At 38.6% G+C, this 24,980-nt stretch overlaps 5 protein-coding genes and 1 pseudogene across 11 annotated transcripts; 3 read left to right on the top strand and 3 right to left on the bottom strand.

Annotated features, from left to right (window-relative positions):
* The first annotated feature begins 194 nt into the window (after nt 1-194).
* Nucleotides 195-7,143, top strand: LOC104728492 (protein transport protein SEC16B homolog). 2 transcript variants are annotated; one of them, XM_087474411.1, is made up of 13 exons: nt 195-2,576; nt 2,711-3,034; nt 3,131-3,256; nt 3,363-3,485; nt 3,571-3,741; nt 4,085-4,210; nt 4,287-4,421; nt 4,613-4,740; nt 4,826-4,934; nt 5,188-5,508; nt 5,591-5,725; nt 5,804-6,090; nt 6,396-7,143. In XM_087474411.1, exons 1-13 carry the CDS (start codon nt 963-965, stop codon nt 6,847-6,849), a joined length of 4,053 nt encoding a protein of 1,350 aa, XP_087330537.1. In that variant the 5' UTR covers nt 195-962; the 3' UTR covers nt 6,850-7,143. The 2 variants fall into 2 exon arrangements, 1 of the variants encoding a protein (XP_087330537.1); XR_015572002.1 differs by having other exon boundaries at nt 201-2,576; nt 4,620-4,740.
* Nucleotides 7,144-7,567: 424 nt separating this feature from the next.
* On the bottom strand, nt 7,568-9,604 carry LOC104728490 (putative pectinesterase 68). 2 transcript variants are annotated; one of them, XR_015572001.1, is made up of 5 exons: nt 9,124-9,573; nt 8,838-9,027; nt 8,526-8,732; nt 8,096-8,381; nt 7,568-8,010 (listed from the first exon to the last, which is right to left on the bottom strand). XR_015572001.1 is itself a non-coding variant. In XM_087474410.1 (5 exons), exons 1-5 carry the CDS (start codon nt 9,414-9,416, stop codon nt 7,854-7,856), a joined length of 1,086 nt encoding a protein of 361 aa, XP_087330536.1. In that variant the 5' UTR covers nt 9,417-9,604; the 3' UTR covers nt 7,568-7,853. The 2 variants fall into 2 exon arrangements, 1 of the variants encoding a protein (XP_087330536.1); XM_087474410.1 differs by having other exon boundaries at nt 8,096-8,334; nt 9,124-9,604.
* Nucleotides 9,605-11,308: 1,704 nt separating this feature from the next.
* Nucleotides 11,309-14,403, top strand: LOC104724615 (uncharacterized). Its single transcript, XM_087472046.1, has 4 exons — nt 11,309-11,474; nt 11,722-12,663; nt 12,751-13,090; nt 13,176-14,403. The coding sequence occupies exons 1-4, from the start codon at nt 11,470-11,472 to the stop codon at nt 13,770-13,772; spliced, it is 1,884 nt and encodes a 627-aa protein (XP_087328172.1). The 5' UTR covers nt 11,309-11,469; the 3' UTR covers nt 13,773-14,403.
* On the bottom strand, nt 14,386-15,077 carry LOC109127655 (uncharacterized protein At4g04775-like). Its single transcript, XM_019232811.2, has 2 exons — nt 14,867-15,077; nt 14,386-14,794 (listed from the first exon to the last, which is right to left on the bottom strand). The coding sequence occupies exons 1-2, from the start codon at nt 14,990-14,992 to the stop codon at nt 14,519-14,521; spliced, it is 402 nt and encodes a 133-aa protein (XP_019088356.1). The 5' UTR covers nt 14,993-15,077; the 3' UTR covers nt 14,386-14,518.
* An 813-nt stretch (nt 15,078-15,890) lies between these two features.
* Nucleotides 15,891-17,862, top strand: LOC104724614 (phosphatidylinositol/phosphatidylcholine transfer protein SFH11-like; annotated as a pseudogene). The gene is made up of 10 exons (XR_015572923.1): nt 15,891-15,991; nt 16,065-16,331; nt 16,410-16,487; nt 16,563-16,664; nt 16,748-16,797; nt 16,906-17,014; nt 17,095-17,175; nt 17,240-17,314; nt 17,410-17,451; nt 17,550-17,862. The product of XR_015572923.1 is annotated as a phosphatidylinositol/phosphatidylcholine transfer protein SFH11-like (transcript).
* A 146-nt stretch (nt 17,863-18,008) lies between these two features.
* Nucleotides 18,009-20,476, bottom strand: LOC104724613 (ras-related protein RABA5a). Of its 4 annotated transcripts, none has more exons than XM_010443141.3 (5): nt 20,254-20,476; nt 19,382-19,451; nt 19,209-19,305; nt 18,651-19,061; nt 18,009-18,575 (listed from the first exon to the last, which is right to left on the bottom strand). In XM_010443141.3, exons 4-5 carry the CDS (start codon nt 18,988-18,990, stop codon nt 18,250-18,252), a joined length of 666 nt encoding a protein of 221 aa, XP_010441443.1. In that variant the 5' UTR covers nt 18,991-19,061; nt 19,209-19,305; nt 19,382-19,451; nt 20,254-20,476; the 3' UTR covers nt 18,009-18,249. The 4 variants fall into 4 exon arrangements, with proteins under 4 accessions (XP_010441443.1, XP_010441445.1, XP_087330534.1 ...); XM_010443143.3 differs by having other exon boundaries at nt 19,209-19,240; nt 20,254-20,446; XM_087474408.1 differs by lacking the exon at nt 20,254-20,476 and adding an exon at nt 19,541-19,689.
* Between the last annotated feature and the right edge of the window lie 4,504 nt (nt 20,477-24,980).

The raw sequence follows: 24,980 nt of genomic DNA, 5'->3' as shown, positions 1-24,980 counted from the left end.
AATAGTGTGGTTCAACGCGAGCTTTGGTCCGGAAATATTTCTCTCTCTCTCTCTGTCTTTTGTTTTATGTGGGCTGGCCATTAATCATTGGGCCGTGTTTTTTTTTAATAATTTATTTAGTTTGTCCGATCTCAGCTATATAGTTAATTAACGGATGAACCGGTCGGTTAAGGAGCGATCCAATGGCTACCGTTGTATTCATCAGATCTGTGTGGAGCTTTAGAAGACACAGAGAGAGAGAGAAAGGTCTTCTTCTTCTTCTTCTTCTTCCTCCAACGTAAAAGGAAAAAAAAACAGAAAACAAACCAGAATCCAATTATATATATATATATATATATGTCTTCTTCTTCCTTCCGATATATATTACATCTGGATCAGGAATTTCGTCAAACACGTCGTGAGCATCTTCCAGCTAACCGATCCTTGCGTAGAATCTGAAAAAGGAAACTGGAAAATAAAGCGTAGCTGAGATATATATATATATATTCATTTGAGCATCTCTGTGTGTGTTCTACCTGTCGTCACAAAGAAACGTTGCCGGAGAAGCTCCCGTTTTTGTGATTTCGTAAAATCTGTAAGTTTCTTAGACACAGATCTTTGCATTTGATGATCCCTTCCAACAGATCAGGTCCGCCATGTTGGATGCATATATAGAAACGTTAATAGGAAGACATAATTCGAATCATACCGGAAGACAATTTTGGGGGAAGCAGTTCTATTGTGTAGGCTGTGAGATGGAAACAAAAGGCTTAAATTAGCCGTAACAGTTTTTTTTTTTTTTTGTAAAGTTACAAATTTGGGTGGATCGGAATTTTTCGCCGACGAATTCTTCTTCTAGGTTTTGGATCGGAGTCTTAATGGCATCGTCATGCTCCACTTGATCGCTTTGTTCTATAGAACTACTTCCTTTGGCATTATTTGATCCTCGCGCGGTGTGATTTTTTTTATCTCGTTTTGGATTGATGGCTTCGGCTTCTCAGTTCCTGCTGGAGGATCAAACGGATGAGGATTTCTTCGACAAGCTTGTTGATGATGCCTTTTCTCCCACCCAAGCTCAGGCTTCATCCTCTGCCTCAGAGCTGAAATTCGACTACGGAAGTGACTCCGATGACACCAGAGCTTTTTCTAATCTCTCCATTGCCAAAGATCCTGTGGCTGATGGAGTTGACACATTGAATGAGGGCGCAAGTAGTTCCCTGGGAATAGACGACGATCCTTCCTCCACTGCCCTGGAACCTGTTCAATTTGTCAACAGTGATGCAAGAGATGATGAAATGAGATCAGAGGTAGCTGAGATTCCACTATCTGATTCAGCAAAAGAAAGCAAGCTAGTTAATGAGCCCGGGATTCCTGGGGTTAAGGAGCTTGATTGGGGTTCGTTTGATGCCGATTTATCTGTTAATGACGGTCGTGGTTTTGGTTCATACTCTGATTTCTTCACTGAGTTGGATGCAACTGCAGGAAGTTTACAGGGAAAGGCACAAGTTGCTGTGGCCACCGGGGGAAACTTGGTATTTAATGATACAATGAACACAAGAGATGGTTTAGATAATTCCCCAGGTTCTGACCAACATCAGGGTCAAGTGCATCACGATTCTGCAAGTGGGCAGTACGTGGATAATAGTCAATCTTGGGAAAATCTCTATCCTGGATGGAAATATGATGAAAGTACTGGCCAATGGTATCAAGTTGATGGTCATGATGCAAGCATGAATTCACAGGAGGGCTATGAAATCTCAACAACGAGTAACTGGGATAACATTTCTGCTAATAACTTGGATGTTGCTTATCAGAGACAGAGTACAACTTCCGCAGTGGCTGGCACAGTTGAGAATGTGTCTACTTGGAACCAGGTTTCACAAGTGAACAATGGGTATCCGGAACACATGGTCTTTGACTCCCAATATCCGGGATGGTACTATGACACAATTGCTCAAGAATGGCGCTCTCTGGACAGCTACAACCAGGCTTTTCAAACTACTGGTCAAGCTAATGATCAGCATGTTCAGAATGGCAATTCTCTTGCAGCTATGTACCATAATAGAGAGAGTAACGTACATGATGTTTACGATAAAAAGCAGACACTCAGAACGCAAGAATTTGATATCCAGAGCCAACATGGAAATTGGGATCAATCGTACTATGCCAACAATCAGCAGACTACTAACACTTGGCAATCAGAAAATGCAGGTAACGCCGAGGCGGCTGTAACTTCTGCATCATTATCAAACTTCGGAGGGAACCAGCAAGTAAATAATTTGTACAGTACAGGATCTGTGGCTGAACAGTTAAAGCCAAATGAGATTGGCGTTGAGAGCTTCATCCCTCAGCATACGAATGTGGCTAGTGTCACGCAGAATGGACCTATGAGTTTCTCGAATGATTTCTATAGTAGACAGAATTCTGTAAATAATGCTTCACAATCATTCCAGAACAATCAGCTTTTCTCCCCAAGTGCAGGAAGATCATCTGATGGGCGTCCACCACATGCACTTGTCAATTTTGGATTTGGAGGAAAGCTTATTGTTATGAAGGATGACAGTGGTTCTCTCCAGAGTTCATCATTTGGAAGTCAGGTTAGAACCAAAGTGGTATTTTTCATTAGGTTATTTTACACTCCAGGAACATGTATGAAAGACATTCTCCTGTTAACTTCATAAAATGAATTGTGAGAATTTTTTCAATGCTGACCTTTTTCTATCCGACTCAGAATGGAACTGGAGGAAGCTATATCTCTGTCTTAAACTTGGCAGAAATTATTACTGGGAGTGCCTCTTATTCAAGTCTCGGGGAAAACTCTTTGAGCTACTTCAATTGTCTGGATCAACAATCTATTCCAGGTCCCTTGGTAGGAGGAAATGCTGGAAGTAAAGACTTACATAAGTGGCTTGATGAGAAAATTTTGAATTGTGAATCTTCCAACATGGATTTTTCAAGAGGGAAACTTTTAAAGATGCTCCTTTCTTTGCTAAGAATATCTTGTCAGTATTATGGGAAACTCCGGTCTCCTTTTGGTACTGATGCATCGCAAAAGGTGAGAAATTCATGAGTTGTCTTGTCCGTTCTTGTCTTAAGGAAATATTTGATATGTATTACAATTTTCTCATCCTTGTCTGTACACTGCAAACAGGAAACGGACTCTGCTGAAGCTGCCGTAGCTAAACTTTTTGCAAATGCCAAGAAAGATGGTGTACAAAATGGTTATGGTCCTATTAGCCAATGCTTACAGCATTTACCACCTGAATCACAAATGCAAGTGAGTATTGGACATCATATCTGGTATTTTATCTTTCGATGATAATGGTTCTAAAGTTAACATAGTCTGGATTTTGCTAATTAACTCATTTGGAAGAATTCCCCAGGTAATTGCTTCAGAGGTTCAGACTCTTCTGGCTTCTGGTAGGAAGATGGAGGCTCTCCAGTGTGCACAAGTAGGTCATTTATGGGGACCAGCACTTGTTATCGCGGCACAACTTGGGCAACAGGTTTTTATCTCTTGATTGCTATAGAACTAAGCATTCCACGGTAGTGCTTGGTGGACTGACTTGGTCGATATCTTAATTGATGCAGTTCTATGTTGACACTGTGAAACAAATGGCCCTTCGTCAGCTGGTTCCCGGGTCACCTTTACGAACATTATGCCTGCTGGTTGCAGGGCAACCAGCTGAAGTTTTCTCAACTGGAAGTACAAGTGATCTCTCTTTTCCTGGTTCCATAAATGTGCATCCACAGCAACCTCAGGTAATGCATAAACCATCTATTTCGTATCAGTAAGATAATGTAAAATACTTTGAAACGTGTTGACCAAAGATGGAGAGATCACAATGAAAACTTGTACTGAGGAGTACAAAGTATTAAATTCTAAATAGCTAAAATCTATTGTTCCTTCCAAGAATCCAATAAAAACAGAACCCCCTACTGCTTTTCAAGAGCTTATTAGATAGGAAATAGGAAAACCCCAAATCCCAAATATTTCTCTACCATTGGGAACTACGTTACACTACCTTTGCAAACGACATATTTTCTTATGAAGTTCTGCCTGGGGAACTTGTTAGTAATGTCTCTTTGTTTCCTTGAATTGCAGTTTGGAAGTACTAGCATGCTTGACAGTTGGGAAGAAAATTTGGGTATAATAACTGCTAACAGAACAACAGATGATGAGCTTGTCATTACTCATCTTGGAGATTGCATGTGGAAAGAAAGGGGCGAGGTGGTTTTCTGCCTTGTTGTGTTGTTTTACTTCATGAAAACTTTATCATGACATTTGAACTACGGTTATGAATCAGATAATTGCGGCGCATATTTGTTATTTAATTGCGGATAAGAACTTTGATCCATACTCTGAAAGCGCCAGACTCTGCCTTGTTGGAGCGGATCACTGGAAATATCCTCGAACATATGCAAGTCCAGAGGCTATACAGGTGATTGTTTCTATAATTTTGGCTTTTAGTTATCATCATACTAGCCGCACAATTGTATGTTTATCATAAATACCATCCATGTTCCTCAAATATGTTGCATAGATACTCCAACGAAATTTATGGAGAACACCATTCTTTTCTTTAATTGTTTGATGATTACTTGATTCGTCGATTGAACTTTGCATGGTCAGAGAACAGAGTTATATGAATACTCTAAGACGCTGGGAAACTCTCAGTATACCCTGATACCGTTTCAGCCATATAAAGTCATATATGCCCATATGCTGGCTGAAGTTGGTAAACTCTCGACTGCATTGAAGTAAGGAGATTCACTTTCCATCATCTACTCCTTTGTTAAGCTGTGTAATGGTTTTCTGATGTCCTGTGTGCTTTGGCTGAATCAGATACTGTCAATCAGTAATAAAATGCCTCAAGACTGGGCGATCACCTGAAGTGGAAATGTGGAAACAGTTTGTTTCATCTCTTGAAGAGAGAATCCGTATTCACCAACAGGTACAACCTACTCTACTTCTGGTTCCAATAGAACTTCATAGAACCACAAATTCTTGTCTGGTTGATTTACATCTGTTAGTTTTCTATTCATATAAATGGAAATAAAAAATAAGATTTACATCTGTGAGTTCCTTTCCATTGATTTTAATTGTGAAAATGAAACTCAGCCGTATGGACATCCATAAAACTTGGAATAATCTAAGGCGTAATCTTTTCTTTAATTATGCAACTTAACCATGCATCTCAATTTCAGTGCGGGTATACAGAGAATTTGGCCCCGGCAAAACTTGTTGGAAAACTGCTGAACTTTTTTGATAGTAGAGCACATCGTGCTGTTGGGGGTATGCCACCACCTGCACCACATTCAACCAAAGGAAACCTACAGGGAAATGAGTATCAACATCAACAGCAGGAAGCCACTAAGTTACCATATAGTCAATCAGTTAATACAATGTCATCACTGATGCCCCCTGCTTCAATGGAACCCATACATGAGTCGGGTGGGAATGGAAGGAGAATGGCAGTACATACTAGAAGTGTATCAGAGCCAGATTTTGGTAGAACGCCAATACAGGTCTATACCAGAAAACCATTATCTTATCACCGCTAAGAATAATTTAAAATATGGAATTTAGAAAAGATTTCCCTTATTCTAGGATATGGCTGGCTCCTCGAAAGAAAAGGCAGTTGACGGGGTGAAAAAGTTGAAATCCTCTGGGACTGTGGCAGGTTCGCGGTTTAGTCGCATGCTGGAAAAAGTAGGGAGGGTCTTAGCTCGGCCATCCAAAGAGGTATACTGCTAAATGCTTTGGTCGTGATGATATCTCTTGAACTTATTCTAATTTTTTTGGTTCATGCTTTGGGTTAAGGCAAAACTGGGGGCAGAAAATCAATTCTACTATGACGATAATCTAAAGAGATGGGTGGAAAAAGGTGTGGAACTCCCAGCTGAGGAAGCTGCACTGCCTCCTCCTCCTACAATAGGCTCATTCCAAAACAACTCATCGGGTTATGAAAACAAATCTGACGTGAATCCATCTAATGGTAACTGGAGCTCTGGCGGCCCAACTCCATCAGATAATTCTTCCGGAATCCCACCAATCTCACACGGTTCGAATCAATTCTCAGCTCGTGGGCGTACGGGTGTGCGAGCAAGGTAAACAAATAGCTTGAGGCACTTTAGAATTACAATGTGTGGAGACTATCCTGGATTCTAAACCATGAGCGCAATTGTACCGTCATATTAGGGAGGGATTATAAGCCACACTTGGTTTTACTACTAGGAAAGTGTAAAAGATGAATCATTCAGTATGAAATAAGCATAATTTTCTTGATTGTAGTTGCCGTTCTATAGCTGTGAGTTGTAATGTTTTTGAGTGTAAGTGTTTGCTGTCTTGTTAGTGTTTTACTGAGGATAATACGCATGCTTAGAGCTAATCATTTTCCTCTCTTTTTGTGCAGATATGTTGACACCTTCAATCAAGGCCGTGGAAACTCTCAGACCATGTTTCAGTCACCTTCCGTACAAACTGCAAAACCACCAATCCCCGCAAAAGCAAAATTCTTTGTTCCAGCAGCACCTGCATCGTTTTCAAACGACCAGGTGATGGACGCGGCTGCTGTTGAAGCCAGACAGGAGGAGAACTCGGCAGATGAAGTAGTAGCCTCCTCAGGGGCTCCGCCACCAATGATGATGCAGAGACATCCAAGTATGGATAACATCCAAAGAAATGGATTGGGAATAAGTGTCAACGGGGATCATCAGCCTCCTCCGGCTTCCAGAAGAACAGCCTCATGGAGTGGAAACTTCAACACTTCGTTTACGCCTCCGGCTAGTCCATCAACCTTCAAACCAGTTTTACTCAACGGTAGCAGCAGCAGCTTAGGAGAGGAGCTTCAGGAAGTGGAACTCTAAGTCACGACTCACCGGGAACTGGAAATTTCACAAAAGTTTTTGGTCACTGTCACAGGTAGGAAAATTGTCCCACAGAAACCAATACATGAGGGAAACATGGAGCTTGGAATTTACGCCTCCTTCGTCTTCTTCAGGGGCAGGCAATATATATAATGGTAGTTTGTATAGATGATTCTTTGCTTCATTTGGGTTTTGAGAATGGAACCAAAAGTTGTCTTCGGGAGAGTTGCAAAACTGTACCTTTTTGTTTTTCTCAATATATAATAAGGTCAAATCTGACCAATTTTTCATGTATTGCTTTCTCTTATTCATTAATTTTTTTTCTATGTCAGCACAATGTTACACATCCTTGTATTAGTCTCTGCATGTTTTAGTACGAAACTGTTGAACTTTCCAGCCAGTAATGTCTAGATTTGCATGCAATACTTCCTGATTTGCTAAATCATTTTGCAATATCTTAACTTCAGTGAATATAGCAAGCCTCGTTTTTGTGAAACTTCAAGAGAAGCCATCCTTTGCTCTGCTTTCTCCTGGTCTAATTTTCTCTATCAATTACCTCTCAGTTTCGAGCTATATAGCTCATTGAGGGACTTTTTGATAAAGAAGTTGCTAGTTCCTCAAGTACTTAACAGCTACTGGAATTGATACCAGCAGAGAATCCGATTAAGAGAAGAGATTCTCAGGTTACGATGAACAGATTACGATTGGGGATTCAGAATTTCAGATACAAGATTGTATAAATCAACTTCCCTAGGTAAAATACAGACGAGTTATTTGCTCCTATTGTCCTAGTACTTAATCAAGATTGTGTATAAATTAGCTTTTTTTTTTTTGGCAGCACACGAAACCTTAATTGAAAAATGTATACAAATGAAGAAGATGCAATTCTGCTCTGTATCACAAGGTATAAATAAATCGGGAAAAGAATAAAAACAATAAACGAATATAATTAAGCTAGGAGTAGAAGCAAAACGAAGTTTGAACTTTGAACTTTGAAGTTTTGGTTAGGCATCTCGTGGAGCGATCCAATGTCTCCCATTAACGAAGCTCTTAGCAATAAATGGATGGGCCGAGTCATAGTCCAACGCTCTGGCCCATGAGACGCCTCTCGTCGCTGCTGCTCCTGGCCCGTAGCAATTGTACACTCCAAAAAATGCCGTCCTAATATTTCAGCCATTTATTAATTTCTTCAGATTAACCTCTCAAATCATACATTTATTAGCACTGTAAAATAATAGTTACGTACTTGCTTTTGTTGGATTTGTGGTCCCAATCGTCCCAGCCACCATGAGCGACGAGAGCATCGAAGTAGGTGTAGGCGTAGACAATACGTGAGTATTGGCCCATGGCACGGCCTACGTACAACGGACCCGTACCCGTTACCCGACAACCCACGAACGCGAAACCCGTTTTCTCCTCCGGGCATGTCCTCCCATGCGCTGCTATCGATCCGAATCTTGACGCTATCGAATGCAACTCACAATCCTTCACCAACAAGCAACAACACATATTATTTAATGTGTAATCATTTTCTGTATAAGACATATAGACACATTTTTATTACAAGTCCCCAAAAATTAGTCTGTTTTTGATACCAAAAAAAAAAATTAGTCTGTTTTTGATACCAAAAAAAAAAAAAAAAAAAAAGTCTGTTTTTGGTAATTAGGAGTCCTTACTTTATACATGGAGCGGCCGTTACCGAAAATAAAGTCGATAGAGCCTTCAATGTAACACTCCTTGAAGTAGTGACGGCCAGCATCGTCGCATAAAGTGTCTTGTGCACCGTAGAACCCACAGCCGGAAAAGAAAGCTTTGTCGCCGGAGATTCTAAAAGCTACCGCTTGCCATCCTTGCATACCCGGCAATGGAGCCGGCGCAGTATTCTTCACATATCAAAAAATATATATAACAAATAAAAATAAAGACTCACATTTTTTTTTGTGAAAGTTTTCCTTAAATTAATTGCTTTAGAAATATATATAGAGTACCGTGAAGCTAATGTTTCTAGCGGAGAAATAATTAGCGTAGACGGTGACGGAAGCAGTTTGATAAGTACGTAACTGTTGACCGTCAGGGCCACGGTCCGACGCACGGTCGTGCCACTCTATAACCGTCACGTCCCGACCCGCTCCTTTGAACGTTATGTACGGCTTTGTCGCTGGAACCACCACTTTCTCTCTGCACACATGAAAAATGTATTAAGTTTGCATGTGTCCATTATATTGACACTCAGAAAAAAAAAAAAAATTAGCTAATTAAGGTTTATATATATACCGGTAATATCCGGGAGCAATCTTGATAACGATACTCATGTTATTGTTCTTTGGTATGGAATCAACGGCGTCTTGGACGGAGCGAAACTGAGCATGGCCGGTAAGTGAGACGGTGATGACTTTGTGACCTGAAGGACCCACCCATTTCCGGTGGTGATGGTGTTGAATCTGTTGGTCTTCGGTGGAGTTTGAGCAAGCTGCAACCAATGAAAAACGAAAACATAAGCAGTGGAATAATAATAGCAAGAGAGAAATAGAAAAAAGATAATTAAGGGAATTAGTAAGTTGCGCCATTGGATTGGGAAGTGTGGAGAAAGGAAACGGTCGATCGGGAGTAATTGTAAATTACGATGGAAGAAGATCGATGGTTTTATATATGTGTACTTGTTATGAAGTGGTCCTCTTGTACGTATCAGTCGCAACGGTTATATTTTTGTGGTGGAGTGAAGGCAAGAAAGGCAAAGACACACACCAATAAATCTATTATCTATATGTTTTTTTGTCTTCATATGTATTAGCTTTTACTGTTTAAAAACCAAGAAACAGAGTCCTTATTTCTATGTTTAAAAAGAAAAAAAAAAGTAGACTGCCTATTAACGTGTTAGGTCATTGTTATTTTTTCTGTTTGGAATGACGTGTTTGGCTAATTATTTCAGGTCTTGAGTTTAGGGTTTGTCTTTATTTCAGATTCGACCAATGGAATAGCTTTATTGTTAATAATAATATAGGAGCCCATGATTTACTATTTGACTGTGAATACTTGTTATTTTTTCATAGTCTATAGCTGTAGTATATATTGTATATTGGGATGCCCATAATCATGATAAGATTATTGGAAGCATGCTCTCAGTTAAGCACACTAAATGTAGCATGAGGAACCCACTCTCTCTCTCTCTCTGATCTCGTTTGTATTTTATCTCTATATAAATGCACAGTACACATGCACTCAAACCATACACAATTTGGATGTAATTAAATGGGAGAATATGGACAATAAAACGGGGAAAAAACGAAATTGAAACGAGAAAGCAAAATGTGATTATAAGTGGGAAAGAAGATGGAAATGGGTGAAAATAATAGAGAGAGGCTAGGACGTGAATTTATGATAGTGCGGACACAGTGCAGGGCTACTTCTTAAGCATCACGTGAACGTCAATTTGGTCCCACTTCCTTTGAAAAGTAGCACTCACTCATCATCATCATCATCATCATCATCATTCGTCAATATATCCACAACCTAGCAACCTATATATAATTTATGAACGTTGGAGCTTGTTCCAAAACTTTTTTGTTAAATCCGAATGGGACCATATATATTCTTTGATATCCGATCCATAATATTTACAAAGCAATCGAATGCTAAAACATAATATACATTCAGAACATACCCAAATCATAGTTTGTTTCATTTAGAACTACGTACCTCCGAAGAGTTTTTCTTACAATTAAGGGGTTCAAATTTTGTTTGTTTCTTTTTTTTTTTTTTTGTAAATTGTAAGAATATTTTCTGTTTTCATCACTATTTTATATATAATCAAAAAACCGCTTACCCAAAAGATAAATATATCAACTGTCATGTAACATATAGTGAGAGATATCCAAAAGAGTTTTGAAAGTGTGTAAAGATGAAAAATACTAATCCAGAAAGAAAGGAAAAACAAAAAAAAACTAGTGCTGAAAGGAAGTAAAGTAAGTGTTTGGAATCTTTTTATGGTGGCTCATGGTCATGGGGACCCAACCTTATTTTCACATTATTTACTCCTTATCTTATGTTTCTTTAAAATATGATTTGTATTTCTTAAAACAATTTTTTTTCTTTCTCTTAAATAGTTTCTTGTACTTGGGAAAAAATGATTTTAGGGAACGTACTCAGAAAATAAACCTGTGTTGAATTCAGGGGAAAAGGGTATATTTCTACCCGTACTATTTGTAAAGTGTATATTTCTACCTAAACAAAAGAGAAGTGTATTATCCAACCGGAACGCCAATAAAATTCAAAATTACTACCCAAACTTTGAAGCGTTATCGATAATACTACATTGACACAAAAACTGTTAGTCAACCGTTAAATATGAGTGATTCGTATGACACATAAGCAATGATGTGGCAAGAGTTTTTGGAATCAAACTCAAAACGACGTCGTTTTGATTTGGGGGAAAAACTTCAATTAGGGTTTTTTTTTTTTTGATTTCACGATTCATTTCTCTCTTTCTCTTTCTCTTTCTCTGCGAAGTCGAAAATGGAGAACGAGGATTGAAGTTAATTGCGAGGGATAAGTGTAGAGGAAACAAGGCGTGAATCGTGGGAGTTGTTAGCATTACCCACAATCGTTTCTACAGAAGCGAAAATGAGGTATTTTTAGTTCGTATTTTGTCGTATTTTTGGTATTAAATCTTGTATTTTTGGTAATACACAATCGATTTTTGGTATTAAATCTTGTATTTTGTCTTGTTTTTGTTTAATAGTTGCATAATGTAGATATTTGGAGACAATAATTTGAAGTTTTATCTTTAAAGAGTCGTATTTGTTTACTGCACACTAAGTGTTTGATTAAATGCTTGAGTGTTTGAAACTTTGTATAATTTTTTTTTGTTGACAGCAATCCGGATCATGTGACATTCCTTGTGTATTTTGGAGGGTATTGGGTGAAGAATCATGTAGGAGATGTTGCTTATCTCAATGGTAAAGATATAGCTATAGAATGTAAACCAGAAGAGTTTTTCATCAAGTTGTCGGCGGAGTTGGGGGAGGGATTATATGGCCAAAACATGTGGTATAAGTACCCTTTTGAAGAGCATAATGAAAGAAAGAGATTGAGGTCTGCGGATTTGAGTTTTAAGAGGATGTGTGATGCAGGCAGATGGACTGGAGTGATGAATGTTTTTTTGGTGAACTCAACAGAGCATCCTAATGATATCGAGTCATCTGAGCCATGTGAAGAAGAGATCCGGGTTGAAAGAAATGTGGCTTCTTTTGTTGATGAGGATGAGGATTTCGATTATCATAACACACCTCCTAACTCTGATGGTGAAGAAGAAGAGGAGCATTTGGTTAGATACAAACGAGGTAGTGGTCAGCTAGAGATAGAACAAGTATTTGATAGTCTAGAGGAGTTCAGAGAAGCTTTAGTAGCTTATGCATTAAAAGAGGGTTATAACATAAAGATAAGTAGATGGGGGAAAGACAAGTCAGCGGCTGTGTGTGGGACTAAAGAGCCTTGTCCATGGTATATCTACTGTTCTTATGAGGAGTGCGTTGGCAAGTGGAAAATGAAAACTTTTGAAGATCAGCACAGTTGCACAAATGATAACTATTGTAAGATATTGAAAGAACCTGTGATTTGCAAGATGTTTTTGGATGATATCAGAACTGATCCTGATTATGGACCAAAAAGGATGCAAAAAGAGATTGAGAAGAACTACAATCTGATAGTAAGCATAGACAAATGTAAAAATGCTAAGAAAAAAGCTGTAGAGATCATCGACCGTGAGCACAAGGAGCATTTTTCTAGGCTGAAAGATTACCGCTTAGCACTTCTTCAGTAAGTTCTTCTTTCATTACTGAAATTTTAAATTTAACAAGTGTTTTCCAATCTGTTAACTAGGTTTCCATTTTGATATTTTGCTAGATCTAACCTTGAGTCAACAGTAGTGCTAGACACAATGCTTGATGATGATGGATCAGAGATCTTCCATAGATTCTATGTGTGTTTTGCTGCCATTCGAAAGATGTGGTCTATGTGGTGTCGTCCTATCTTTGGAGTGGATGGTTGTTTTATGAAATGCACACTAAAGGGACAATTATTGGCTGCTGTGGGGAGGGATACTAACAATGGAATGTATCCCATGGCTTGGGCCGTTGTTGATATTGAAAATGAAGACAATTGGGTATGGTTCCTAGAAAAGTTGAAGGTTGATTTCAATCTACAGGAGGGTCAAGGGTTTACTATCATATCTGATAGGCAAAAGGTATATCTCCAACCCGTACTAGGCTTTAGAACATGTAAAATGACATGTATGGTTTAACTAATATATATTTGTTTTGCTTTTACAGGGTTTATTGAATGCAGTGGGAAGAGAGTTACCTTATGTTGAACATAGAATGTGTGCTAGACACATCTATGGGAACCTAAAGAAGATATTTCCCCATCAAGGTGACATGAAAAAGCTCTTTTGGCAAGTAGCGGAAAGTTATACCACGAAAGAGTATGAAGCAAATTTGGAATTGGTAAAGAGCTATGATATGCGTGTTTATGAAGCCATGATGGAGAAGAACCCAAAGAATTGCAGCCTTGCTTTTTTCACGCCAACATCCTCCTGCGTAGATGTTCATAACAACATCTCTGAATCTTTCAACAATGCAATAGATCCTGCAAGGTATATGCCAATGGTAGAGATGTTGGAGACGATAAGGAGAAGAACCATGGTGCGTATTGATATGAGGAAGACAAAAGCTGACAAGGATCTAAGCAGAGTACCTCCTAGAATAAAAGAAATGATAGCGTTGGAGCAGAAAAGGCTTAAGTTCTGCAAGGTTATCCCTGGATCAGACGGTAGAAATGAAGTCCGTGAGTCAGGTACATCTTACTCTGTGAACATTACAATGAAGACATGTGCCTGCAGGAGATGGGAAATGAGTGGAGTTCCATGAAGATTACATCGCAGTTGGCTTCTCATGAAGCCAAATCATGAAGATTACATCTCTAGTTGGCTTCTCAATGGAAGGCAACAACAAATTTATAGGGACTCAATTCGGCCAGTAAATGGTATGTGTTTCTGGGATAACTCCGGTTCTGTGATATTGCCACCTCCAAATCTGGTTGAAGAACTTGAAAACAGAAAAGGAAGAAAGCCAAAGCCAAAAAGGAAGAAAGGGAAGAATGAGTCTCCAAAAAAGAAAAAGGCTAGTAGAGAGAGGAGAATCATGCATTGTCGTCGTTGCAGTTTAACTGGACACAATGCAGCTAAATGTCCAAATATGGAAGTGGAAAGGTCTATGCCACCTAAGAAGAAGAAGAAGACTAAACCATCGGCAGATGGAGGAGGACCAAGTCAACCAACACAAGACACATTTTCAAGTCAACCAACACAAGACACATTTGAAGTATGAAGCGGTTGAGGACTATTTCTTTTTCTCTTTTTGATGTCATGGTCTGTTTTTGGGGACATGTAACAACACAATGTCTTTTGATTTCATGGTCTGTTTTGTGACATGTACCACAACCAAATGTCTCGGTCTATTTTGGATTTTATCACAGTTGGATTGGGTTTGAGCAATGTCATATGTCTTGTTCTTTTTCCATTACCTTTCATACAAACAAACAGTCTTACAAGCCATATTTTTCTCTAAACATCCAAACTAGTTACTCTCATACAACCACTTTTTAACTCACATATTCAATACATACACATGAAAAACAAAACCATAACCATAACAAAGCCAACAATGTTCTTCAAGCTTCTTAGTTGCATTTTCATCTCTTCGACCTCCTTCTCAACCACACCCAAATGCACACGAGTCTCCATGGCGAGAGTATCAATCTGAGATTCGCAAGCATTGACACCCTTCTGCAATGTCATTGCAGCTCCATCAATGTTCTCCACTTTCTCAATCAAGTCCTCGATCTCTTCGACCATAGACGTATCGGTCCATTTAAATGTATGATACCAATTCTATAACATTTACAGACTTTTAGTTGCAGACACAGCCAAACTATACAACAAAATTTAGAGAATCACACTTACCCCATCCCTTCCAAACGGACACCCATGAAACAATCTTCCAGGATTTTTAGCAGTTGTCGATGTCTTCAAAACAACAGGTTCTCCACATTGACATCTCTTGGGGAAACCTCTTCTTTGATTATCCATTTGATTTCTTCGAAGAGAAAGAACCCTAATTGAAGAACGCCTTCGCAGAGAAAGAGAAAGAGAAAGAGAGAAATGAATCGTGAAATCAAAAAAAAAAAAAAACCCTAATTGAAGTTTTTCCCCCAAATCAAAACGACGTCGTTTTGAGTTTGATTCCAAAAACTCTTGCCACATCATTGCTTATGTGTCATACGAATCACTCATATTTAACGGTTGACTAACAGTTTTTGTGTCAATGTAGTATTATCGATAACGCTTCAAAGTTTGGGTAGTAATTTTGAATTTTATTGGCGTTCCGGTTAGATAATACACTTCTCTTTTGTTTAGGTAGAAATATACACTTTACAAATAGTACGGGTAGAAATATACCCTTTTCCCGTTGAATTCAGAGATAATCATCATAAAGTGAGTTATAGTAGGCCCATTTTATCTTACAAAAACTGTAAGTGGGCCTTCCTTGCTGTTTCCGTAACAATCCAAGAAACGACGCCGTAAAGCAACCCAAAGACCGTTGTTATTCTTTTTTTCCTATTTTCCCGCGCCCGAGAGAAATCAATTATTCGATTCCTCTCCCTTCCTTACAAGCTTTTGAATTCTTGAGAACAGAGCCCCCAATGAACCTTTCAAACAGAGATGGGTTACAGAGACATACACATCTCCGATGGTAGTGCTGAAGACTACTCTGATTCCTTGAACAACAGAGATGATGAAGGACACTTACCAAATAATGAAGAAGATATGGTTGAAGCGTTTCGTAACTTGCTTCTCCTCCATGGTCACTTACCGTCAAACCATGGTGATCACAATACTCTTCTCAGGTACATAATCAAAAAAAAATCATCCTTTTTATCTCCTGGTTGAGATTTTGATTCTTCTCAGATTGTTTCGAACCAATCAGGTTTCTAAAAATGAGGGATTTTGATCTGGAGAAATCCAAAAGATGCGTTTCTCGATTACACGAAGTGGCGAGTTGATTCCAAAGTGGATTTGATCTCTAATGTATAACCAACAAAATTTTGTTTTTTGTGTGTTTTCCGTCAACTCACAACGTGTTCGACAAAATGTCTGACAGGAGTTTAAGTTTGAGGAATACGATGAAGTGAAGAAACATTACCCTCATGGCTTTCATAAGGTTGACAAAAGTGGTAGACCAATCTACATCGAGAGGCTCGGGATGGTTGACCTTAACGCCTTTCTTAAAGCAACCACTGTTGACAGATATGTTAACAATCATATCAAAGAGCAAGAGAAGACGCTGAGCTTGAGATATCCCGCTTGTTCGATTGCTTCAGGGAAGCACGTTTCGTCTACCACTACCATTTTGGATGTATCTGGAGTGGTATGTATGACTTTCTCGTAGAGATGAGAATCGTTTGATTGTTTGTAAAGCTGCTAATCCATTGTTCTTGCAAAAAAGGGAATGTCAAACTTCTCAAAACCTGCGAGATCACTCTTCATGGAAATTCACAAGATAGACAGCAACTACTACCCTGAGGTAGGTTCGGATTTTTATTACCAGCTTCATCAACAACAATTAATGCCTTGTATATCTGATTTGGTTTGGTTCTAGACTTTGCATCGCCTCTTCGTTGTCAATGCCAGTTCTGGATTCAGGATGTTGTGGCTTGCACTCAAGACCTTTCTTGATCCTCGGACTTTGGCTAAAGTTCAAGTATGAATTTTGATGCTTCTTTCTTTTTTTGTTTTGTTTGGTTTAGTCACAAGTTCTTTATCAGAGAGTTATGTTTGTTCAAGGTGCTAGGACCCAACTACCTTGGAGAGCTACTTGAAGCAGTAGATCCAAGGTCAACAAAACCTTTTTTGTATATTCGATTTTCTGTTAACTGGTGGAAGGATTTGTTTGCTTTGGAATCTCAGCATTTTGGTTATGTCTGATGTCAAAAAAAATACAGCAACTTGCCAACATTTCTTGGAGGAAATTGCACTTGTACAGATCATGGAGGCTGTCTTTTTAGCGATGAAGGACCTTGGAATGATCCAGACATCAAGGAAAAGATCCAGGTTTGTGCCAGAACTATTGAACTTCCATCAAGTACTACTATACACAGTGAAATTGGTGACAACTTCTTCTATATCAATAGGAGTCTTCCACAATCGGAGATGCTGATCCAGAGAGGGAAACTTTAGATAAAGTCTCAGAAAATGCTTCAGCCAATCAAAAGGTACAAAAGGATTGTTGTCTTATGAAAATCAAATTCTAGGAATTGAGATATAAATGAAATGCAGGAAAACTCAGGAAAGATGGTGATTACACTGGAAAAGTATACTGCCCTGAAAACTGCTGTTAAGGATTCCCAGAAGGTGAAACCGCGCGTATTGATATACACATTTCACAAGAATAAATATTTGATTTCATGAATCTTTTGTTTGAACTTGTGTGGTTGGTTCCTCTGCAGAAAATTGAAATGTTGGAGGTATCACTCCATGAGACCAAAAAGGTAAAGAGAGACCAACAAGATAAGCTAAATTGTACTAGTTGTGATCTTGCATAGTTGTATATATGCTTAAGAGTCAATGGCCTTTCTCTTATTTTCAGGTCTTGAAGGGACTCGCAGAGATCATTAAACCGAATGAAACCGAAGCAAACCTATAGCCAAATACAAACCGGTTTAGATTAAGACAAATTAGTTAAGAAAAATGTCCGGTTTAATGAGCTTGAAATGATGATAGATAGTGTGTGGAATCCGTACTACGGTGTGATAAATGCAATCCTGTGTGGAGCCAATCTGTCTCACATGCCCTCTAATTTACTTCCACAAACAACTGCACTGCACGTGTGATCTCTGATGCTTCAACTTCATTTGCTCACACATTTATTTCTCTATGTTTTATTAAAATCTAATTCCACAGCTCGATTTGATCCTCTTCCCGATGACAAAGACAAATGCTTCATAGTAGTATTATTTTAATTTAGGGTTTAGATCATTTCTAGTAGCAAGATCTAATGTATCAAGATTTGGCTGTGTGATGCATAACAAGTAACAACTAACAACAATAACAGAAAGACTGACCATCATCATCATCATCATCATGAGCAAACTTTATAGAGTAGCGTGTGAGTTTCATAAAAGCTTCTGCAATAGAAAATTTACAGATTGCTACACCTAAACACTTCCACACCACAACACAGCCCCATCCCAAATTTCAACATTCATCGCAGAGTGGACAAAATAAACAATCAAAACAGATGATAAAATAATCTTGCTTTTGAAAGCTCTCTACAATTTCAGTTCCTATCAAGAAGAACAACATCCACCTTTCTTGGACTCCCCCTGCCCCTCTGACGGAATCACAACTTTCTTGCCATTGCTGAGTGAAGCAGGATCTTGCTTGTTTAACTCCTGTGAGCTCATCACTTTCCTGCTCAGTATGTTGTATATCTCTTTCACAACCGTCTCAAATGCAGCGGCCACGTTTGATGAGTCCAAAGCCGATGTCTCCATGAAGAAAAGACCTTGTGCTTCAGCCAAGGCTTTTCCTTCTGCTGTTGAGACCTCTCTCAAGTCCTTCAGATCCGACTTGTTGCCCACCAGGATCGTCACAACGTTCATATCAGAGTGTGCTGCAACAGTTTCATTGAGATTGTTTAGCAGAAGATAAGTAAGAAAGGGTATTTTTTTAAGGCGTGGATTCTTACTGTGTAGCTCGTTGAGCCATCTACCAATGCTGTGGAAAGTCTGCCGTCTGCTGATGTCGTAAACCAGAAGAGCTCCAACTGCACCTCGGTAGTACGCAGAAGTGACTGCTCTGAAGCGTTCTTGACCTGCTGTGTCCCATATCTGTGCTTTGATCTCCTTTCCGTTGATATCCATCTTCTGCGTCTGAAACTCCACTCCAATGGTCGACTTTGAATTGGGATAGAACTCATCCCTCGCAAATCTGGCAAGCAAATTTGATTTCCCAACTGCAGAATCACCGATTAGAACTATCTTAAAGAGGTAGTCTTCGCTCTTGTCGTCCTCAGAGTAGAAAGCCATCTCCTTTTTTTTTTTTTATGCTCGAGATTATCCCTTCTACAGCAACATGTCTTAACCACTGGCTTGTAAGCCTGTGTACACAAAGTTAAGAAGAAAACAAAGTGCCAAAGTGAGGAAGAGGGAAGACAAGAATAAGTAGAGTTGGCAAAGGAAACAGGAAAGATTGAGATCTAAAGAGTTAAGAAGAAAAGGTGAAACAAGAGAATCTTTAAGATCACCTGTGCTTGAGGAGGTAGCTTCCTAGAAGGTTCTGTGCAACAAAGTTGACTAAATTTAAAAACTTTCAGCTCATAATCTCAACCACCGTAAGAAAATCTAACACAAGCAGAGGATTCAGCACAAAAACACCATTATGATTCCAAAAGTAAGGAAGGCAGCAGTAACAAGTTACCTCTTCTGAAAGCTGGATCTGACCCCTTTAACAGCTCCTAGAGAAACTTGTCATACAAGCTCACATAAGCCTAAATAAAAGAAACAAGTAAAGGCAACTTAAGTTACACAAAGCTCAGCATGAGAATCTAAGTAAGAAGTCGGTAGATACAAAACTAACTGTTGAGAAGTCACAAGGCATCATGAAAGCCTCCAATAAGAAAGCAGAGAAATATTCTGATCTATCATAAAGAGGAAAAAAAAAAACAGAACTGAGACAGAAAAGACAAGCAGCGGGCCCAATTCAACCAACAAAATACTCATCACTTTAGATCACACAAAGTGCAAAACTAAACACTGATAGAAATTCTCAGTCTTGTCTTTAGGGGCTCACATTAAAAAGATGAATTGAGTAAATTTGGTTTCTGCTTAACTAGGAAAACCTTCCTTCCAAAGGTAGGCCGCCACACAGAATTTTTTAAAAGATGATGAGACATCTGTTACAGAGAGAATCATAAACACACAAAACAAAACAAAAAAAAAAAAATCGAAAATTTTCACCTATGAAACTAAAGTCAAGTGAAGAGAACCCAATTCGCTTAGAGGAGAGTCAAAGAGAGATTTGGGATATATCTTTTAAAGCAAACAGAGCATTTGTAATGGAAACCAAGTCAACAAGATAAAGAATTACATGAGAGATCACATCACATTCCCGTCAAAATGTAAGATCACACACACACACAACACACAAAACGCTGATGATCACAAATTCGCAGACCCATTTTGCAAAAGAACTCACATTTACAGGGATAATCATGTAGAGAGAGAGAATTTTTTTAAAAGAAACTTTTTTTTTTTTTTTCTGGGGAATTATGGTGAGTAAAACAAGATTACCTGGTAGAAGCTAACGAAAGAGGATGGGAATGGATCCAAGGAGAAGAATAACGAAAGAGGATCCTCTCAATATGGATTCAGAAAAAAGATTCAACGCTTCTTCTGGGAAATCAAAGACACGCTGAGAGTAACTTCTTCTGGCACAGAGACAGAGACACCGAGAAAGAGAAAAAACCGGAATTTTTTCCATTTCGGTTTCGGAATTTTCAATTATGGGCTCAATATGGGCCTTTTTGGACCCCCTTTCCCTATTTTATCTTAGTCCCTATTTTATTTTTATAATTTAGCAATAACCTTCTTCTTTTTTTACCCTTGGTACTACTATTATGTATGTTTGTAGTTTTTTTTTTTTTTTTGTAAACCAAATTACCAACTACTCCATCTAAACAATGCAATGTGAATTGTTTTTAGAAAACTAGTGATTTTATAATAATTATAAAAAAAGAAAAAAAAAATTCATTAACCCAAGAATACATATATCTAAATATATATTTTTGGGTTTAACAATCCGACATAAACCCATAGAAAGAGTCTAGTTTGAAAGTGAGCCCAGCTACACCTAACAATCTAATGGGGACATGTGGCAGGTAGTAATTGGATAGTTGACCAGAATGATATTATTACACATCCACTTGGTTAGCACTTAGGAGTTGAAATTTTGGTCACGAGACCCATATATAGAAAATAAAATTTTACTAACCACTCCGAATAAAGATTTTCTCTCACGATTTGGTAAAGTGAAAGAAGGTTTTCACGGATTAGTCACCTCTTAAAAAAAAGACAACTATACCTTTGTAGACCAATTACGGTTCTGTTTCGTAACCTAATCGATGCACAGTTTCAGTTAAATTAAAATTTTAGTGGAATATCCAACTGTTGCACTGATTCAATTACTTTAAAAGAAAAAAAATAAACAAAAAGGTAATTCTTCGTTATCGGTAGAAACGAAAAACGTAGGAGAGAGTGTAGTCGAAGATTTTGGTTGTCTGATTTGGGTTGTTGAACTCCGGCGAGAAGAAGCCGCCAATTTGAGTTAGTAGAATCCCGGCGAGAATAGGGTGTGTAGATCTTCCAGGAGTAGAAGAAGAAGACCGAGAAGAAGAAGAAGAGGACGAAGAGATTAAGAAGGTTTGTGTCAAAGAAGAAATACGGCGACTGACACTCCGGTTTCAGAGACTTGCGGAGAGGTTTAAAAGAATTGATTTGGCCACATATGTCGTCACCAAAGTGCACTTATCTTTTCGGTCCAGGGACCTGAGAGAACTCCAGAGTTAAGCGTGCTTGAGCTGGAGTAGTCTCAGGATGGGTGACCTTCCGGGAAGTGAATAACGGAACTGTGTGAGTGAGGACAAAAACACAGAGAAAGATCATGTGGTGATTTGTAAGGACGGTAAAAAGTCTTTAAAGCCTCCTGGACATAGTAACCGGTCGTCGTATATTGATGGGATCACGGGCCTAGTGAGAGGACGTGAGTCCCATAAAGGAAGGTGGGCCCATGGACTGGAATTGGACATGGGGCCCACTAAGAGGTGGCAGTCTAGGCGTTTCAAGTGGTATCAGAGCCGAACCCAGACATGTGTGGAGTCAAGTGGGCTCACACTGTCGGGGGTGATGGTCTTGGTGCGCAACGAGGATGTTGCAATCTGTTAGTAGGGGTGAATTGTGACACCCCAGTTTCAGAGACTTTCGGAGAGGTTTAAAATAATTGATTTGGCCACCTATGTCACCAAAGTGTACTTATCTTTTCGGTCAATGGGCCTGAGAGAACTCCAGAGTTACGCGTGCTTGAGCTGGAGTTGTCTCAACATGATTGACGGAACTGTGCGAGTGAGGACAAAACACAAGGAAAGATCATGTGGTGATTTGTAGGGACAGTAATAAGTCTTTAAAGTCTCCCGGATGTTGCAAACCGGCAGTCGGATATTGATGGGCTCACGAGCCTAGTGAGAGGAAGTGAGATCCATTAAGGAAGGTGGGCCCATGGACTGAGATTGGACATAGGGCCCACTAAGAGATTGCGTTCAGGGCGTTACAGCTTCACTTGGTATTCGATTACCGGTGTAAATTAAGAAGGTAATTTCCAATTTTATTGTTAAATGGGTAAGTGGTTGAATTGACTGTCCTATTTGATTGAATGGAGATTGCAACCGAAATCCAACATTTGCGAGAAAAGTTTATCCAAAAAAAAATTTGGGTATTGTTTTGATTCCTAAGTTTTTGAATTTTATGATTAATTTTGTACTTGCGGTGGGGGTAGAAAGTATAACCCTAATTGTGTTCCAATTTGTACACATTAGAATTTGGATTCATTGTTGTTGTGTACGTATAGACTAATATATACGTAAATTGTTTTGTCGATGTTATGTTGGTGTGTATGTACATTGTTAGTAAATTTGATGGGTTGAGAAGCCATTTTATTGTTGTTGTGTACGTATTACGGCGATTATTTTTACATACATTAGAAAGCTATGTTTTGTTTTGCTTGATAAAAATGTCTTACAATTAATTCATACTTTTTGGAATTGGTAGGATGGAACCGAAAGAACAAGAGAATATTTCTCCAAGGAGTTTGGATTTACCGAGGAGGTTATTTGCTCTCGACCATTACCCTCTCGAAACTAAGATCAATGCATATTCTAAACCGGAGTATCTTGCTACAATAGCAAAGGTGCTGAAGGGAACAAAAAAAATGGAAAATCTGTTAAAGTCTCCATTTGGGCATCTTTTTCGTATCCCTCCGAAAAAGTCTTCATTTTCAGGGAAACTTATTCATTGATTAGTTTGCCGTCAGTTGGTGACCAAAAAACAACATGAGATGTGGATGTAAGAGTGTTTTGACTACACTATTCAGGGAAAAAAGGAACCAACAATCTCCGAGTTGGTTCAGAAGTTGGAGACTGAAGAGATGGAAATATGGAAGAAAGTTGTTTTGTCGCTGATAATAATAGTCGATGGTGTTCTCACTTGTTTTACTCAGCCAGTCAAACTTTGTTCCAAAACAATGGAGATGACCAAGAATATTGATTTTTTATTGAAATATCCATGGGGAAGGTTATCATTTGAACGGACGTTGGAGACTATTACAGGGTTCAGTTGTCCTGCAGATGTTGACACTATAGTAAAAAGTTGCAAGCGACGGTCATTAGTTGTTCATGGATTTCTTCTTTCGCTCCAACTGCTGGCATTTGAAACTGTCCCATTACTCGCAAAATTAATACCGTCTGACGAAGATGATCAGGCGTTCACTCAAAGATCAATCCATAATCTGGCAAAACTGCGCCCAATCTGGACAGCAAGCATCTTCGCATGTGAGGCCGCTAATGAGGTATGTACATTAGCACTGAAATGTATATACGTACACGGTTGATTTTATACGTACACGGATTATAGTAAAGTTTGAGTTGTCTAATATGTGTACATTTTTTTAATACATGTATCATTTTATAGGTGGTTATTACCCGTATGGTTGAACCAGAGGAGCATAATTCTCGTGGATCTTTTTGTGACCCCCCTTATGAGAACGAGTTTGGAGGTTTTTCCAACCACTCCCATGTTGTACACGTTACACCTACGTCATCGGGTGTAAAACCTGTTTTTTCTACTGGTATGCACATGAGATGTGCATGTTTTTCTAAAGTGAACTTTTGATGTTTGGCGCCTAAAGCATAAAATTTTTCTCTCTACATGGTTTATGCAATATTATTTTATGTTATGTACTTTTTGCTTTATATGTTAAGATGAAACTAGGTTGCTTTGTAATTTTGTGTTATGTACTTTTTGCTTTATTTGTTAAGATGAAACTATGTTGCTTTGTATTTTGAAGTTAAGATGAAACTATTTTTGCTTCATCTTCATCATCCTCTTCCTCCTCATTGGCTGTCTGATCCTCATCCTCTATCTCATCATCGACTTTATCCTCTTTTTCTTCCTCCTCCAGATCTACGACATCCTTACGTTCAGCCACAGTTGTTAACTTCAATATCAAATTTGTTGGGTTTTCACTCCCTGAGCACTTGTTAATTTCATGACCGTCATCCTATTTTGAAGAAAATGAGACACACATATTTACACTTGGATCACCACTACAAATGACAATGAATGTATCCAGGCTCATTTGATTGTCAATGTGAACAGGAGGACGTTTACGTTCTATCATGATAGACATACGTCCTGGCATCCAATAACTGATTGTTGGATTAAACTATGTAGCCTCCAAATAGAACAACTCACATAACGTAAACGATAACTTGGTGTACGTAATGTTTTGTTTCAATAATAGACACATGCTAAACTTTCCTTTCTCAGGTTCAAATTCTCATTCTTCTTTATCTTTACATTTTCATTCACCAAATACAATAAATACAGGAATATTCATTACATATCTGCATCATAAATGCATGATAAACACATTAAATGACATGGTATCTATTTATTACTCCATACACAAAAACATTCCCAACACCACACATTAAACACAAACAAAAATTCATTCCTTTTGCTTTGTTGCCCAATAAAAACAGAACTAAAAACTTTATATATTATTTGAATACTTTTTCCACGCCTATAAAATTTTGAAAAAAAAAACAATTTCACCTTCTTCACAATCTCATCTTCGTTCAGCGAAGATTTTTTTTTTCTTCCCAAAGCTTTAGATTTTGTCTACACATACAAAAGACTAAAGATCCTTTTGCTTTCCATTAAATGCAGTTGGTAATGGTCTTGTCCTA

This window comes from Camelina sativa, chromosome 11 (assembly GCF_030686135.1).
Source record: "Camelina sativa cultivar CO46 ecotype springtype chromosome 11, ASM3068613v1".
NCBI lineage: Eukaryota > Viridiplantae > Streptophyta > Magnoliopsida > Brassicales > Brassicaceae > Camelina > Camelina sativa.
The sequence above is the reverse complement of the archived record's forward strand: the minus strand, read 5'-3'. Positions and strand labels throughout refer to the sequence as shown.

Coding starts and splice junctions, on each gene's coding strand:
- LOC104728490 (XM_087474410.1), bottom strand. CDS start 9,416: ATGGCGCAACTTACTAATTCCCTTAATTATCTTTTTTCTATTTCTCTC. Junction 9,028..9,123: donor ATTGCTCCCGGATATTACCG/GTATATATATAA, acceptor TCATGTGTGCAG/AGAGAAAGTGGTGGTTCCAG. Junction 8,011..8,095: donor CACAAATCCAACAAAAGCAA/GTACGTAACTAT, acceptor CTGAAATATTAG/GACGGCATTTTTTGGAGTGT.
- LOC104724615 (XM_087472046.1), top strand. Junction 12,664..12,750: donor TACCGCTTAGCACTTCTTCA/GTAAGTTCTTCT, acceptor ATATTTTGCTAG/ATCTAACCTTGAGTCAACAG. Junction 13,091..13,175: donor TCATATCTGATAGGCAAAAG/GTATATCTCCAA, acceptor TTGCTTTTACAG/GGTTTATTGAATGCAGTGGG.
- LOC104724613 (XM_010443141.3), bottom strand. CDS start 18,990: ATGGCTTTCTACTCTGAGGACGACAAGAGCGAAGACTACCTCTTTAAG. Junction 18,576..18,650: donor ATGGCTCAACGAGCTACACA/GTAAGAATCCAC, acceptor AAACTGTTGCAG/CACACTCTGATATGAACGTT.
- LOC109127655 (XM_019232811.2), bottom strand. CDS start 14,992: ATGGATAATCAAAGAAGAGGTTTCCCCAAGAGATGTCAATGTGGAGAA. Junction 14,795..14,866: donor GTCCGTTTGGAAGGGATGGG/GTAAGTGTGATT, acceptor TAAATGTTATAG/AATTGGTATCATACATTTAA.
- LOC104728492 (XM_087474411.1), top strand. CDS start 963: ATGGCTTCGGCTTCTCAGTTCCTGCTGGAGGATCAAACGGATGAGGAT. Junction 3,486..3,570: donor CGGCACAACTTGGGCAACAG/GTTTTTATCTCT, acceptor TAATTGATGCAG/TTCTATGTTGACACTGTGAA. Junction 5,726..5,803: donor TAGCTCGGCCATCCAAAGAG/GTATACTGCTAA, acceptor CTTTGGGTTAAG/GCAAAACTGGGGGCAGAAAA.